This window comes from Muntiacus reevesi, chromosome 11, assembly GCF_963930625.1.
Source record: "Muntiacus reevesi chromosome 11, mMunRee1.1, whole genome shotgun sequence".
NCBI classification, from domain to species: domain Eukaryota; kingdom Metazoa; phylum Chordata; class Mammalia; order Artiodactyla; family Cervidae; genus Muntiacus; species Muntiacus reevesi.
Window position 1 is genome coordinate 23,543,174 of NC_089259.1, and position 13,517 is coordinate 23,556,690.

Sequence of the window (13,517 nt, forward strand, 5' to 3'; positions counted from 1 at the left end):
AAATAGAGTTTTTTAATATTGCACAACAGTTCCAGACTAAATCATAAAATATCTGATAATATCTTTGATAAGAAATATTCAGGATCCACATGAAGAGAAAAAAGAAAACTATGACTATAATGAGGTAATAGCCATTCAGCAAGAATTCTCACCTTATTTGACATGAGAAATTTAATACTGGAGAGAAACCCTAAAATAAAATGTAATTGGAGAATTTATTAATAAGGTTTTATAAGAAGGACATAGACTTTTTCTATATCAGAGAATTGGGTGTTATAAATGTGCTCATTCTCATCCAATTAATTTACTCTTATTAAAACACCGAGCTGTTTTTTCTTAACTTCAATAACTGACTCTAAAGTTAATTAGGTGAATAAATAGACGTGGATAACTGATAAGAATTTGTGTAGTGGGTGTCGACTGAAAGAAGATGTACAGCTTGAGAGTTGTGAGTTGAGTTTTATTTGGGGCAAAATAAGGACTGTAGCTCAGGAGGCAGCATCTCAGATAGCTCTGAGAGACTGCTCCAAAGCAGCAGTGGGGGAAAGTCAACATAGAAGGTTTTGGTGAAGGGGAGTTCAGTGCCATGAAGCACTCATTTTACAAAAGGTTTTTGTTAGTCATGAGGATTTAGTGCTTCTCTAGATATGAGGAGATGCAAGGACTGAGATCATAAAATCTGTTCTAAAAACATCCAACTATCTAAAGACCTATCCCACAAGATTCCCTGGAGCACAGAGTGCCTCACTCCGCTCTGAACTCCCTCAGGGCTTGTTGAAGGTCAACAGCTATAGGAGCTTGGGGCGCAATCTCCGTAGAGGCAGATGGCAAATGCCTTTGTTCTTCTGTCGTTGGCAGTGCTCTTGGTAAGTGCCAATTTGTAGTTGACAGGGGGTTGGGGGACTCCTGTAAGATAAAATAGAGCTATAATGACTAAAACTGGAAACAAATCAGTAGAACAGAATAGATAGTGTACCAGTTTGCTAAAGCTTCCATAGCAAAGTACTGCAGACAGACTGGGTTATTATCTCACAGTTCTAGAGACTGGAAATCCAAGATTGTGATACTGGCAGAGTTGGTATCTTCTGAGATCTCCCTTCTTGGCTTGTATCCTCTGCAGTTTCAGTTAGAAAACACTAAGTCCCAGTAGATAAATACAAGTAGGACCTAGAGACAACTCATAAATGTGGAAAAGTACCCAAATTGTTTTTAAGTTAAAGAAATGTGTTGCCTATCAAAAAAGTAGAGTTTTTTTGTTTTGTTTTAAGTGAAATAGGAACGTTATACTCTACTGATAGCAGTGTAGTACTACCCTTTGGGGAAACAATTTTGCAGCAAATTTCTTATGATAAAAATAATAACAAAACCAACTAACTTCTATAGCAATTTGTGTGTGCTGCACTGTCTTAAGAATTTCAAATGTTTAATTAATCCTCTCAATACCTAAGAGGGTAGGAACTTTAATTATCCTCATTTTACAGATGAGAAATTGAGGCACAGGAAAGGTAACTTGCTCAGGATCATAGAAAGACACTAGTGAATGGTGGAGACATGACTTAAACCCACTAGTCCTTCTTTGGAGATGTTTTTCCTTATGGAGTCTCTTGAAAATTTTGTTAGGAGGACAACTTTACCCAAAGGAGATACTCTTTGCACCATACTCCCCCTTTGGGACACATTGGTATTTTTATTCATGTAATTCTCACTGTTTGAATATTCTTATTCTCTGGCTTAGAATAGATGTCATTTCCCTCAAGAAGCATTTTCTGACCCTCTTCAATCTTGATCTCATTTCTCATTCCCTTCTGCCACCTTCCAGGTTGGATGTCCTTCTCTGTGTTCCATTACATCCAGTTAACCAAAGACTCTCACAAATATTCTGGCTATATGTCTCTCTACTCTCTGTGCTTCCCAGCTGTCCTACTGCTGACTGATTGACAGCAGGGACTATGTCTATTTTAGTTTTGTATCCCTCCTGCCTTGTATAGTGCCACATAGTAAGCTCTTTCCTTTCCTTGTTAATATTTTCTTATCTTACAGAGTTTTTTCAAGTTAATATAACTCCATCACTGTAATAACTATAGTGAACAATACAGGCATGAAAGTCCATGTAGGATCAAGTTTCAATTTAATTATGTTCTTTTTAACAGTTAAATATTTGGCATTGTTGTTTAGTTGGGCTTTGTTTTGTTAACGTGCTATCTCTCTTTGGGGGAAAAAGAAAAGTCCATATCTGAAAGGTAGGCCTCCACCTAGTATTGTCTTGCTTTATGAACTTCCTTCTTTAAGGTCAATTTTGACCATAAATCAAATTTCCAGTATTTTTCAATTTTTGGTTTGATTTTGCTTTTCATTGTAGTGATTCTAGCCAAGATTCCTTTTGAGATTACAAAGCAGTTTGATTTTTCCCCTCCAAAGTACAGTGCTTGTTTTTTGTTTGAGTTTAGAGTTACTGTAAATGCAATGGTTTCATGGAATTATTACCGTACTTTTTCTCCCAAGAGACACAGATGTTTCTGCTAAACTTTATCCTCATAATCTGCATTTTAATAATGACTTGTTATGGGTTCATCTTAGGCCTTGATAGGTTGGCCGCTGTTGTGCTCAAGGCCATGGATCATCTTTTTTGGAGTCATGTTCATTGTGATTGTCTAATGACAGCACCACATCTCTTATCTGGGCTGTTTTCAGATGGCTGTTAACATTCCTTAGAATCAAGATTATTTCCAAAATTTGCCATTTTGAATTGTTAATCTTATTCCCAGTCAAGAGCACAATTTAAATAGTATTGCATTTTAAAGACAGATGAAAAATTATTTTTCAAGAAATTTTGCAAAAAAATTACAAACCTCAGTATATTCAATACTTTTGGCTTATCATGAAACAAAGTGTGGTAGGGAAAATAAAACTCAGTGTGCTCATTTTTTTCAGAAAAATAAAACAGTTGATAGTAGGAAGTTGACCAGATTTTGGGGGAGGGGGGTGTGGGGGGGCGTGGCAATACTGTTTTGTAGCAAGAAAGCAAAAAAGTTGTTAATTTCCAGTTTTGTGGACCTTCATCCACTTGTTGAGTATTTGGATTAATGACTTTGGACTTGGGTATGAGAGCATGTTCCTGCCCCCTCTCCTTGTAGACTACATTTGCTTAGAGATGAGGGTGAGGGCAGGGTTGTGCAGGGTTGAAGACGTTGGCAGTGATGTGAGCTAATGTCTTTCTGCTTAGTCCTCCATCAACTATTGTGTAGCAGAAATTGCCTCATATATGTAAAGAACATTTAAAGTTTAGAAGCAGGCTATTTTTTTCTCTCTTTTACAAAGTGTGACTTTCCAGACTCAAAACCAAAAAGAATTAGCTTTGAGCCTTAAAGCTGAAAAGGAACTTGGTGTGTGTGTGTGTATACTTCTATTTATTCTTTTAAGTATTTCTTAAAAAATTTTAAATCTCATTCATGTCTTATTTTTAAAATCTTTAGTTTATTTAAAAAAATTTTTTTAATTTGTATATTTTAAATGAAATAAGGATGGATATTTTTAATGGTAAAAAGATACAATTCACAAAGTAGACAGACATCATGAAAAGGAGCTTTTGATTCTAGGCTGTATCCTCCTCCTCCGCCTAGAGCAATAAGGCAGATTGATGTTTTGGCCTCAACAGCCAAAGGAATTTAAAGAAAACTGCTTACAGATAAGAAAAGATGCCTGAACAGGTGGCCAGATATAGAAGTAGTGTTACCATAGCACAGAGGTTAAGAGGACACACTTTCAAGTCAGAACAAACTAGGTTGAAACCCCAGTTCCCCATTCATTAGCTTTGTCACCTTAATGTTATTTGACATCTTTGAGCCTGTTTTCCTTATCTGTTAAATGGATAACTAAATGTTTGTAAATAAGGATTGAATCTGTTAATATATATAAGGCACTGTGTGCTTTTAACACAGCAAACACATAATTTGTAGTTGTTAAATGGACTTCAGAATTCTTTTGCAAAGGAAAAAAAATGAATATTACATTGGATATAACACAAACATTTGGGTTTGGCCAAGAAGTTTGTTCGAGTTTTCCATAACATCTTATGGAAAAACCCAAACAAACTTTTTTGGCCAGCCCATTTATAGCTATTTCAAGTTCTGAGGAAAGAAACATGTTCCTGATATTTCCTCTAATAGAATTCCTTATAAGTATACACAAAGAACTCAAAGAACAAAAGAGGGCGGAGAGTGAGCCGACGAGGAATCACAGTATAGTGACTCTGAGGTCCAGGCTGGTGGGAATCTGCGAGTCTGCTGGCTACACAGATCCTGTCTAACAGAGAGTCCCTCCTTAGACGTTAGTTCACTCTGGTGTGTCTGTGTTACTAATAAAGCCCAGTATAGTGACAGAGTCAGGCTGAGCTGATTAATGTTGTTTTCATGAATAATGAGAGATGATGAGGTGCTCTTGATCCTGCCCCGCTTTTCACTCAGGTGGTGAATGAAAAACTCATTAGGAGACACAACTTGAGCTAAATGATCAACTAGAAAAGCAAATTGTTTCTCTCAAAGAGAAAATGGAAAAAATTTGTGAAAATCTTTCAGGTATGGAAGCAACTATATATATGTATGTTTCACAAGTTGAGTAAAAACTGGTAAAAGATCAATTACTTATATTTGCTTTGTTGTATACAGACTGTCTTCTATTTGTGTCTATGAACAGATGCCAGTGGTGAGCAAAAGATGGTTAAACAAAAGGAATAATTGAAGAAATTATGTATATTTCCTGCCCCCAGGCAGATTCTACACAAAATTTTAAAGGTCCAAATAAAATACTTTGCTCAGTGGAGCTTTTCCTAGAATGTAAGGAATCCTATACATAAGGCCTTGATCTCTCCCTTATAAACTTGGACAGAGATTCTGTTGCAAGTACAAAATGGAAGTGAAAGGATCTCAGTGGTCAGGCTGGGGAGGGGGGGGGAACTTGAGTGTGTGTATTCCTTGCAATCTAAAAGTGCCTGTGTGCTGTGTGCTAAATCTCTTCACTCGTATCCAACTCTTTGACCCTATGTACTGTAGCCTGCCAGACTCTTCTGTCCATGGGATTCTTCAGGCAAGAATACTTGAGTGGGTTCCATTTCCTCCTCCAGGGAATCTTCCCGACTCAGGGATTGAACTACGTCTCTCCATGTCTTCTACATTGTCAGGTGGATTCTTTACCACTAGCGCCAATTGGAAATAGCTCTTCTCATACCCATCAGTTCCAATGTATAAAATCTAACAAAGAACCCATTCAATTAACTCACTGGGCTGCTTTACCTACTTCATTTTTTGGTTGCCTTGTGACATTGTTTTTCCTTTGAGAGCTAATTTTCAGTTCAGTTCAGTAGCTCAGTCATGTCCAACTCTTTGTGACTGCTTGGACTGCAGCACGCCAGGCTTCCCTGTCCATCACCAGCTCCTGTAGTTTACTCAGAGTCATGCCAATTGAGTCAGTGATGCCATCCAGCCATCTCATCTCCTGTGTCGTCCCCTTCTCATCCTGCCTTCAGCCTTTCCCAGCATCAGGGTCTTTTCTAATGAGTCAGTTCTTTGCATCAGGTGGACAAAGTATTGGAGTTTCATCTTCAGCATCAGTCCTTCCAATGAATATTCAGGACTGATTTCTTTTAGGATGTACTGGTTGGATCTCCTAATTTTAATCCCTGATAAGTGAATTTATGTTTTATACTTTACAGAACATATTCATTTGCATTTCATTCATTCTAATATTTTTTAATATTTGTTTAAAATGTAGAGGAGGCCCATAACATGACTTATGTTGAACTCTAGCTGTTTTTATTGCAAGAATACTCAGAGACACATGAAAACCTTGTAAATAAATCAAGGGTACTGTGCACGAAGATGAAGATACAGTACTCAGCTAAATTGGCAGGACTTAACATTATTCTTAATAGTAGTAATAATTTGTCCTTAATTAAACATATGTGTATAATGTGCAAATTAATTTCATACACATTATTTATGTCTTGCAACAAACCCCATGTCATACAATTTAATATTGTTATTTTAATATATGTGATTCTAAGCTTAAAGAGATTGAATGATTTACTCAGTTTCACATGTCTGGAAATGTGTATTCAAATTCTCTTACTCTTAAACCTATGCCATTTAGCTCTGCTGTACCAACAGCCCTGTGGTACTGCTGGTCAGAAGTAATGTGTGTTTTAGTAACTGTGGTAAGGCACTAAGCTGCTGCTCTATTCCTGGGCATTTATGGAGAGTACTCTGAATACCTGCAAACCTTTAGTCAAAGGTATAGAAAAATCGTCTACTTTTGTTAATGAATTTAGGGATAAAGAAACTTTTTTTGCAAACCTTTTATTTACAATCCAGAAATACCACTGTGACTATGTTTTAGAAAGTCAGAAAAATAACATGGTTTTTTTTTTGTTTGTTTTTGTTTTTTATTGTTGGAAAAGTGGCCAAGTTTTTTCCCTCTGCCATGGAGTCATATCTCCATCTTGTGGCATTTAGAAATTGCTGCAAGGGCTGTTTTAACTGTGGGTAGAATTTTACTACTGCCTACAGAATGTAAAATATCAAGTACTGCCTACAGAATATAAAATACTCTGGCTTCCTTCCTCTAGATAACCCACTCCCAGTCCTAGCTCAAGAAATGAGGGTATCTAGCATTCTGGAAGTTGTGCAACAAAGTGCTGGTGTGACCTGAGAGAAGGCTCCGCAGCATATCTAGGAAGCATTTCATCAGTTTTCTCATTGCTACCTCAGACTCTGTGACATACTCCTGTTCACAGAAAATGCATTTATTTCCCTTGATGAATTGTTATTCTTGAAGAAAATGTCATTCTCTAAGAAGCAGAGAATTATATTTCTCTTCAAAAGAACAAAAAAATGTTAGAAGAACCAAGAGTGGGGCCACATACTGAGCAGAAAGGAAAGATAATGAAAGTTCAGGCTCCTAAGGAACTGACCCTCTCTATTCTCTGGGTAGATCCCCTGAGCGTTCTGGTTTTCTTACACAGTGGAATTCAGGAGGGGTTTGTCTAAAGAGCAGGGATTAGGAATCTAGCCAGGGAGCTGGTGCTGGAAGTAGCCAGTGAAAGTGAAAGTCGCTCAGTCCTGTCCGACTCTTTGTGAATTCTCCAGGTCAGAATACTGGAGCGGGTAGCCTTTCCCTTCTCCAGGGGATCTTCCCAATGCAGGGATCAAACTCAGGTCTTCCGCATTGCAGGTGGATTCTTTATTTAGCAGCTGAGCAAGGGAAGCTGAACAAAGGAAGCCCAAGAACACTGTAGTGGGTAGCCTACCCTTCTCTAGCGGATCTTCCCCACCCAGAAATTGAACCGGGGGTCTCCTGCATTGCAAGCAGATTCTTTACCAACTGAGCTATGAGGGAAGTTGGAAGTAACCAACTGCTAAGCAAAAAAAAACTTGGGATTCTAGAATCCTGCATCCAGTCAAGAAATCTCTCTTTTCCAAGGACAGAAGAGATATTGTCTTATTCTTTATAGAAAAAACAGTATTTGTGAGGATCAGACATGTACCATTTGTATAATGCAAACATTTTAGTCTGTTAATATTAGGTTGATAATCAGAGAAAAGGGCTTAAATTAGTTGTTTCTGTTTGTAAATTTACAGACACTTTATCCTTGTTGTAGATTGCTTAGTCTTTTGGAGTAACCTATACATGCCGGAGAAGGCAATGGCACCCCACTCCAGTACTCTTGCCTGGAAAATCCCATGGATGGAGGAGCCTGGTGGACTGCAGTCCATGGGGTCGCGAAGAGTTGGACATGACTGAGTGACTTCACTTTCACTTTTCACTGCCATGCATTGGAGAAGGAAATGGCAACCCACTCCAGTGTTCTTGCCTGGAGAATCCCAGGGATGGGGGAGCCTGGTGGGCTGCCATCTGTGGGGTCACACAGAGTCGGACACCACTGAAGTGACTTAGCAGCAGCAGCATACATGCATACTTAAGAAACTGATGTTTCTTAGTTTGAATACTGATGTTGAGTAACTTCAAATTACAAGTTTGCTTATGAGCAACAAAAGGATGAATGCTTCTTTTGTCGTGAAGGCTACTAGAGATATATAAAGCCAGTACACATAGTGCCTGACAGTGAGCAGCATGTTAGTTCCCTTCCTTCCTTCCCTTGATAAAAGAGAAGTATAATTTCATTGAAGCAAGTCTGTTGTGAAATTAACCTTGATCCACTTGAAGGAGTAAGGGCAAGGGCAAAGCCCAGAGATGTGCAACCTGACTTACTAAGCTCTGCTGTCACACAAGTTGTGAATCTTCTGGTACCTTCTGAAAGCTCTGGTAGAATTCTGTGGATTTTTGTACCTGTCCAGATATCAGGGACTTCTGTAGGGATTTAATGCTTCAAATAAAAAGTGTAGAACCTTTACTTCCCTCGGGCCAGCTGGGTTATACATTTTCTAGCCCCTTTTGTTTGCATCCACTGGAAACAGAACCTAGAGCCTCCCTAATGTTCCAAGAATTTTCAGGTGTGTCCCACAAAGATCTGTAGCCTTTCCTTGGAAAGTTAGAATCTGTTTTAAGTGTACCAAACAACTAATGTCAAGGCTAATTAGGTTGTTTCACCTCTGATGAGCATTAGCTATTTCTCAGGTTCTGATCTGGCCCTCTGGGTTTCTTCATTAATCTCATTTAGGTAGGTTACGGAGCTGAAGACGCACTATGCTCTTTATCAGAGCTTGATAACCTCCAGTATGCAGCCCCACAGATGATTCCCCAGCAGTATTCTGAGCAATCTTTCAGTGTTTTACTGTCATGACTAACATTTGGCAACGCGTGCCTTCTTTCCTAGGTTAGCTGCTTTAGGCCAAGTCAAGCTTAGTACCCATGACACTGCACCACATACAAGAAAGAAGATTGGCTCCTCTGCTTCCCAGCTTCTCTTTACTGACCAGCACTGCCACATCCTTAGCTGCTAGCCTGTCTATCAAGTTGTGTTCTTTAACTTTCAAACTCTTTAAGAATCACATGGATAATGTATTGAAAGTTTATGTTTTGGGGTTTACTCCAAGAGATCCTCATTTCGTAGGTCTAGGGTAAGCCCTGAACACTAGTATTTTTAGTAGGCATTTCAATAGGTTCTATTGCAGAGCACAATTTGAAGGAAAAAAAAAAGATTTGGGGAATTTATATCCATCAGAGAAAGGTGGTGCAGACAGCCTGTGTTGTGACAAGTTACTATAAAGTTTTTATCACCAAGTTCCGCCATTTCCCTGTGGCCTGCTCTACTGCAAAGTGGAAGTCCTAGTCCTGACACATCTGGAGTCATGAAATCAATGATCCCTTATCTCAGTCTGTTTGGAATACTATTAAAAAAAACACAAAACCACAAACTGAGTGGTTTTTAAGCAGCAGAAATTTATCTGTCACAGTTCTGGAGGCTGAGAAGTCCAGAATGATGATGCCAGCGGATTCAGTGTTTGCTGAGGGCTGGCTTTCTGGTTCATAGACGACGCCCTCTTATTGTGTCCTCACATGGTGCAAGGGGTTAAGGAGATCCGAGGGGGTCTATTTCATAAGGGCATTAACCCTGTTCATGAGGGCTCCACCCTCATAAGCTAAGCATCTCCCAAAGGCCCCCATCTCCTGATACCATCACATCAGGCATTAAGATTTCAGTATATGAGTTTGGGAGAGGGACATTCAGACTCTAGCACCCCTATTTCTCTCTGCTTATAATCTTCCCCAGTGTCCTTTCCTTTGTTTTCCACTACATCTAGATAACTTGGACTCTTCAAGGAAACCTCTTGCCAACACATGTGCTCTGTCAATCAGATGGTTAGCGCACAGGAGATTCTGTTCCTAAAGCCAACAGACGGGCTGGTGGTGTGAGGCACAAGGAAGGGGGTGTAGAAACAGAAAAAAAACATTATTTATTTAGGAAAATATTTGGTTCACCTCAAGTGTTCTCTGCAGGACTTTTGGTCAATCTATAGAAAATCAATTCATAGAAAAACAATTTGCCAAAATCCAAATCCTTATAATTTGTTCTTATAATCTTAAGACATTTTCAAAAAGGTTCAATTTGTTGAAAATGGTCTGTAGAATCAATATGAGGTATTCTGTCACAGACGTCACCAGATTTGTGTTCTCCCCAAAGATCAGAATGGTTAATTTGGAGACAAATGTAACCTCAAATCAGAGTAAAGTTAAATTTTATGTGTAAATCTATTATAATAACAATGCTTTCCACCAGGGGGCGCTTGACACTTAAGCATGCAGAATGCTGTGTTCATTGTTACAATTGCCTTCCTTGAGAAGTATGGCATATCTGCAAGTTGTGATTAACTGTTTTCTTAGAGTTTTCTCTTATAAACATTCAATAGAGTGATTTTTTTAAGCTTGTAGTTTTTATATGTTCTTTAATAGAGCAATTACCACTATTTAGAAAAATAGGTGGCTAATACTTTGGCCACCTGATGTGAAGAACTGACTCATTTGAAAAGACCCTGATTCTGGGAAAGATTGAAGGCAGGAGGAGAAGGGGACAATAGAGGATGAGATGGTTGGATGGCATCACCGACTCAATGGACATGAGTTTGAGTAAACTTCAGAGTTGGTGATGGACAGGGAGGCCTGGCATGCTGCAGTCCATGGGGTCGCAAAGAGTCAGACACGACTGAGCAACTGAACTGAATTGAGGTGGCTAATAGAGTCTCTTTTCTACTTGGGATAAAGGAAAGGGACATTAAAAAAAAGTCTAAGTATGTTGATTTCAGGTGTATAAATATGCCCTGAAATTTCTTATTCTTACCCTGTTGTTTCAGTCTTCTGTTAGAAGGTGACTTTTTACAGATTAAGACATGAATATAGGTGAAGTATGATACTGCTTGCAATGCTAAGAACTGACTAGTTTCAAAAATAAAACAGCTCTTCCATAATAGAAGTAGAATTAATTGTGTGTGTGTGTGTGTGAGAGAGAGAGAGATTTGGGGTGGGGGAGGAAGGGGCATAGTTTCTAGTGGAGTCTTCAATTTAGCTGTAGCTTTATTATATCTTTCCAAGCTGCAGTTTTCTAGCATGTGACCACTGACTATATAATCAGATAAAATCAGCTCTTTGGGAAGACCAAGAACTTGTGAGTCTTCAGTGATTTGGATGTGATGGAATAAGAGACTGTGTGCCTTTGATAAAATTGTTTTTAAATACTAGTTTATTTTGAAGTCAGTAAAATAATGAATCAAAATCTAGAACGAATCTTAATGTTATTGTAGTATGACTTTATAATTTTTAAAGGATTTCCAATGTGTGTAACAGTTTTATAAATGGAATTACAAATGTCTTGCATTTAATGGTCCATGACTGATGTAGTTTTCACAAAATCCAGTATTTGTCCTCATTCTTTCAGCTCTCTTCCCCTTGCTCTATTCCAAAAAACCAGCAGCCAGGATTACTCCTCACAGCATAGGAAATTGGGGGGTTCTTCAGTTGAGAAACTAAGATGCCCGTAAGAAAAGCAGTCAGTGTGTCCACCCAGAGAATGTATCTCACAGACTTCCCAGCACAGGGAGGGTCATTGACTGAGGACCCTTGGTCTTGGGCTTTGAAGTCCATCACTGCTTTTCATGAAGACCACACCTCCCACCATTCCTACCACATGATCAGATGCAGGGGGGATACCAAGGCAGACGTATTCCTGGGAAACATAGTTACCCTCTTGTCGGTAATTTTGCCAGACTTTCCTTAGGCGGCTGCCAGCCTGGGTTGCTTCCTCTTCCTCCTGACATCTCTTTCTCCCGTTCACGGGGGGTCACACTTGCATTACAGTTGACTACTTTCCCAGCCCTCTCCCCCTCCTTTCCTATTTCCTTTCACACAGGCGTTTCTAACAATGGATTATTTTCACATCTAATCCCATCTTGGTATCTGCTTCTTAGAAGACCACACCTACAACTGGTGGTACTGGGGGTGCTATGGGAAAACAGGGGTCACATGAGATTTGGGCCTGGCCCACTTACTGTGTGACAGCCAGCAGGTGCTGTCCTGATCAGTAGATTACTAGATCGGCACCCACGGATCCCGGCTCAGTGTGGCCATTCAGTTGCTAAGGACTTCGCCAATGGCAACCTTGGAAAATGTTCTTGTGGAGGAAAATACTGTGAAAGAAGCCTGCAGACATTTGGAAAATACAGGATTATTACTAAGTTGTATTTTCATCCTTTATAAGGATAATGAGAGGCTGAGAATAGTAAGCCCTTAATACCTAATAGTGAAAGCAGAGAGCCTTGGTGTGGTAGTGTCTAAAAGAGGCTGTATACAGTAGTGAAAGGGTGGCCACAACAGGACAGCAGGGCTATCCACGCAGCCCTTCTGGGAAGGGCGGGGCCCTGATGGGAGGAACCAGGGACCCTAAACCTGTGGCAGGACATCTGGATGACTGCCCATCATGACTCTACCCCTCCATCCGGCCCCTCCGGGTGAGCAGAGGCGGCCCACCTCCAGCTCTGGGAAGGGCTGGAGCACTCACAGTCCTGGAAGCTGCTGCACAGGCCTCTCGCCAATAGGGTGACCATCTGCCCCCTCTGGAGCTGCCCCTGCCTCTTCTCCTGGCTGCCAAGACAATCAGGGAGGGTGTTGTTGAACATCTATAATGTTTAAAACGAAAAAATTAAGAACAGAGAAGTGGAGGCTGAGGACAGCTAGCCTAGTGAAAAGCATGACTCTGCTTATTTCCCAGAAATCACTGACCAAAGAAGTGGCTGGGTTACTAGAAGGAAGGACCCTGCAGTAGCAGTCCAAGTACGTATCATGACAGTACCTCCAGCCTGACCCTCAAGAAACCTCTGACCACGTCCCCAAGTGGTTGTACACTGCGGGAAAAGACATAACCAGGATGGGGGTCTAAGCCTGGAGTACACATCACAGTGACCATGTGCCCACAGGCTCGCCTAACCCCACAGTGATGATTTTCTCAGTCCCTGAATACCTAATGAAGTACATATACTTGGCAGTTGAAGTTAACCTTCCCTCAGGCCCTCATCTCTGAAGTAAAAGCTATCATGGTGCAGAAAACCAAATAGAAATGTGGGAAATGGTGCCTTCCCCCACCCAGGCCCAAATTGCCGAACAAAAATAATTTCCTATCCCAGGGAAGACAGCAGAGGGCTTAACATAGCTCTGTTTAATTTGCCAGTCTGACCTCTGCAAACCCTGGGTGTATCTTAGAGAAAGACTGTAGGTTACTGCAGACGTAACCAGTTAGTAGCCCCAACTGTTTTGCCAGGTGTGGTATCACTGCTAGAGCAGACTAGCAGGTCTTCAGTGTAGGGTGTATGGCCACTGCTTTGGGGAGTGTACTCTTTCCATTCTGACTAGAAAAGAGAGTCAAGACCAATTTGTGGTTTCTAGTTTCAGTTCCAGTTATGTATAGTGCTTGGAAGTCATCGATCTTGTCACCACAACAATACCAAAGATGGGTAACCCGAAAATCAGTGATTCTACTCATTAAAAAACTGAATTTGCAGAGCAAAGTCCCACCCTGA

General features: G+C 40.1%; 1 protein-coding gene across 1 annotated transcript in view; it reads left to right on the forward strand.

The window, feature by feature from the left end:
- Nucleotides 1-13,517, forward strand: part of SOHLH2 (spermatogenesis and oogenesis specific basic helix-loop-helix 2) — a 90,174-nt gene that overhangs the window by 5,328 nt on the left and 71,329 nt on the right. Inside the window, 2 exon segments of the mRNA XM_065901738.1 lie at nucleotides 4,464-4,576; nucleotides 4,663-4,701. Of these exon segments, the coding sequence (XP_065757810.1) occupies nucleotides 4,464-4,576; nucleotides 4,663-4,701 (152 nt within the window).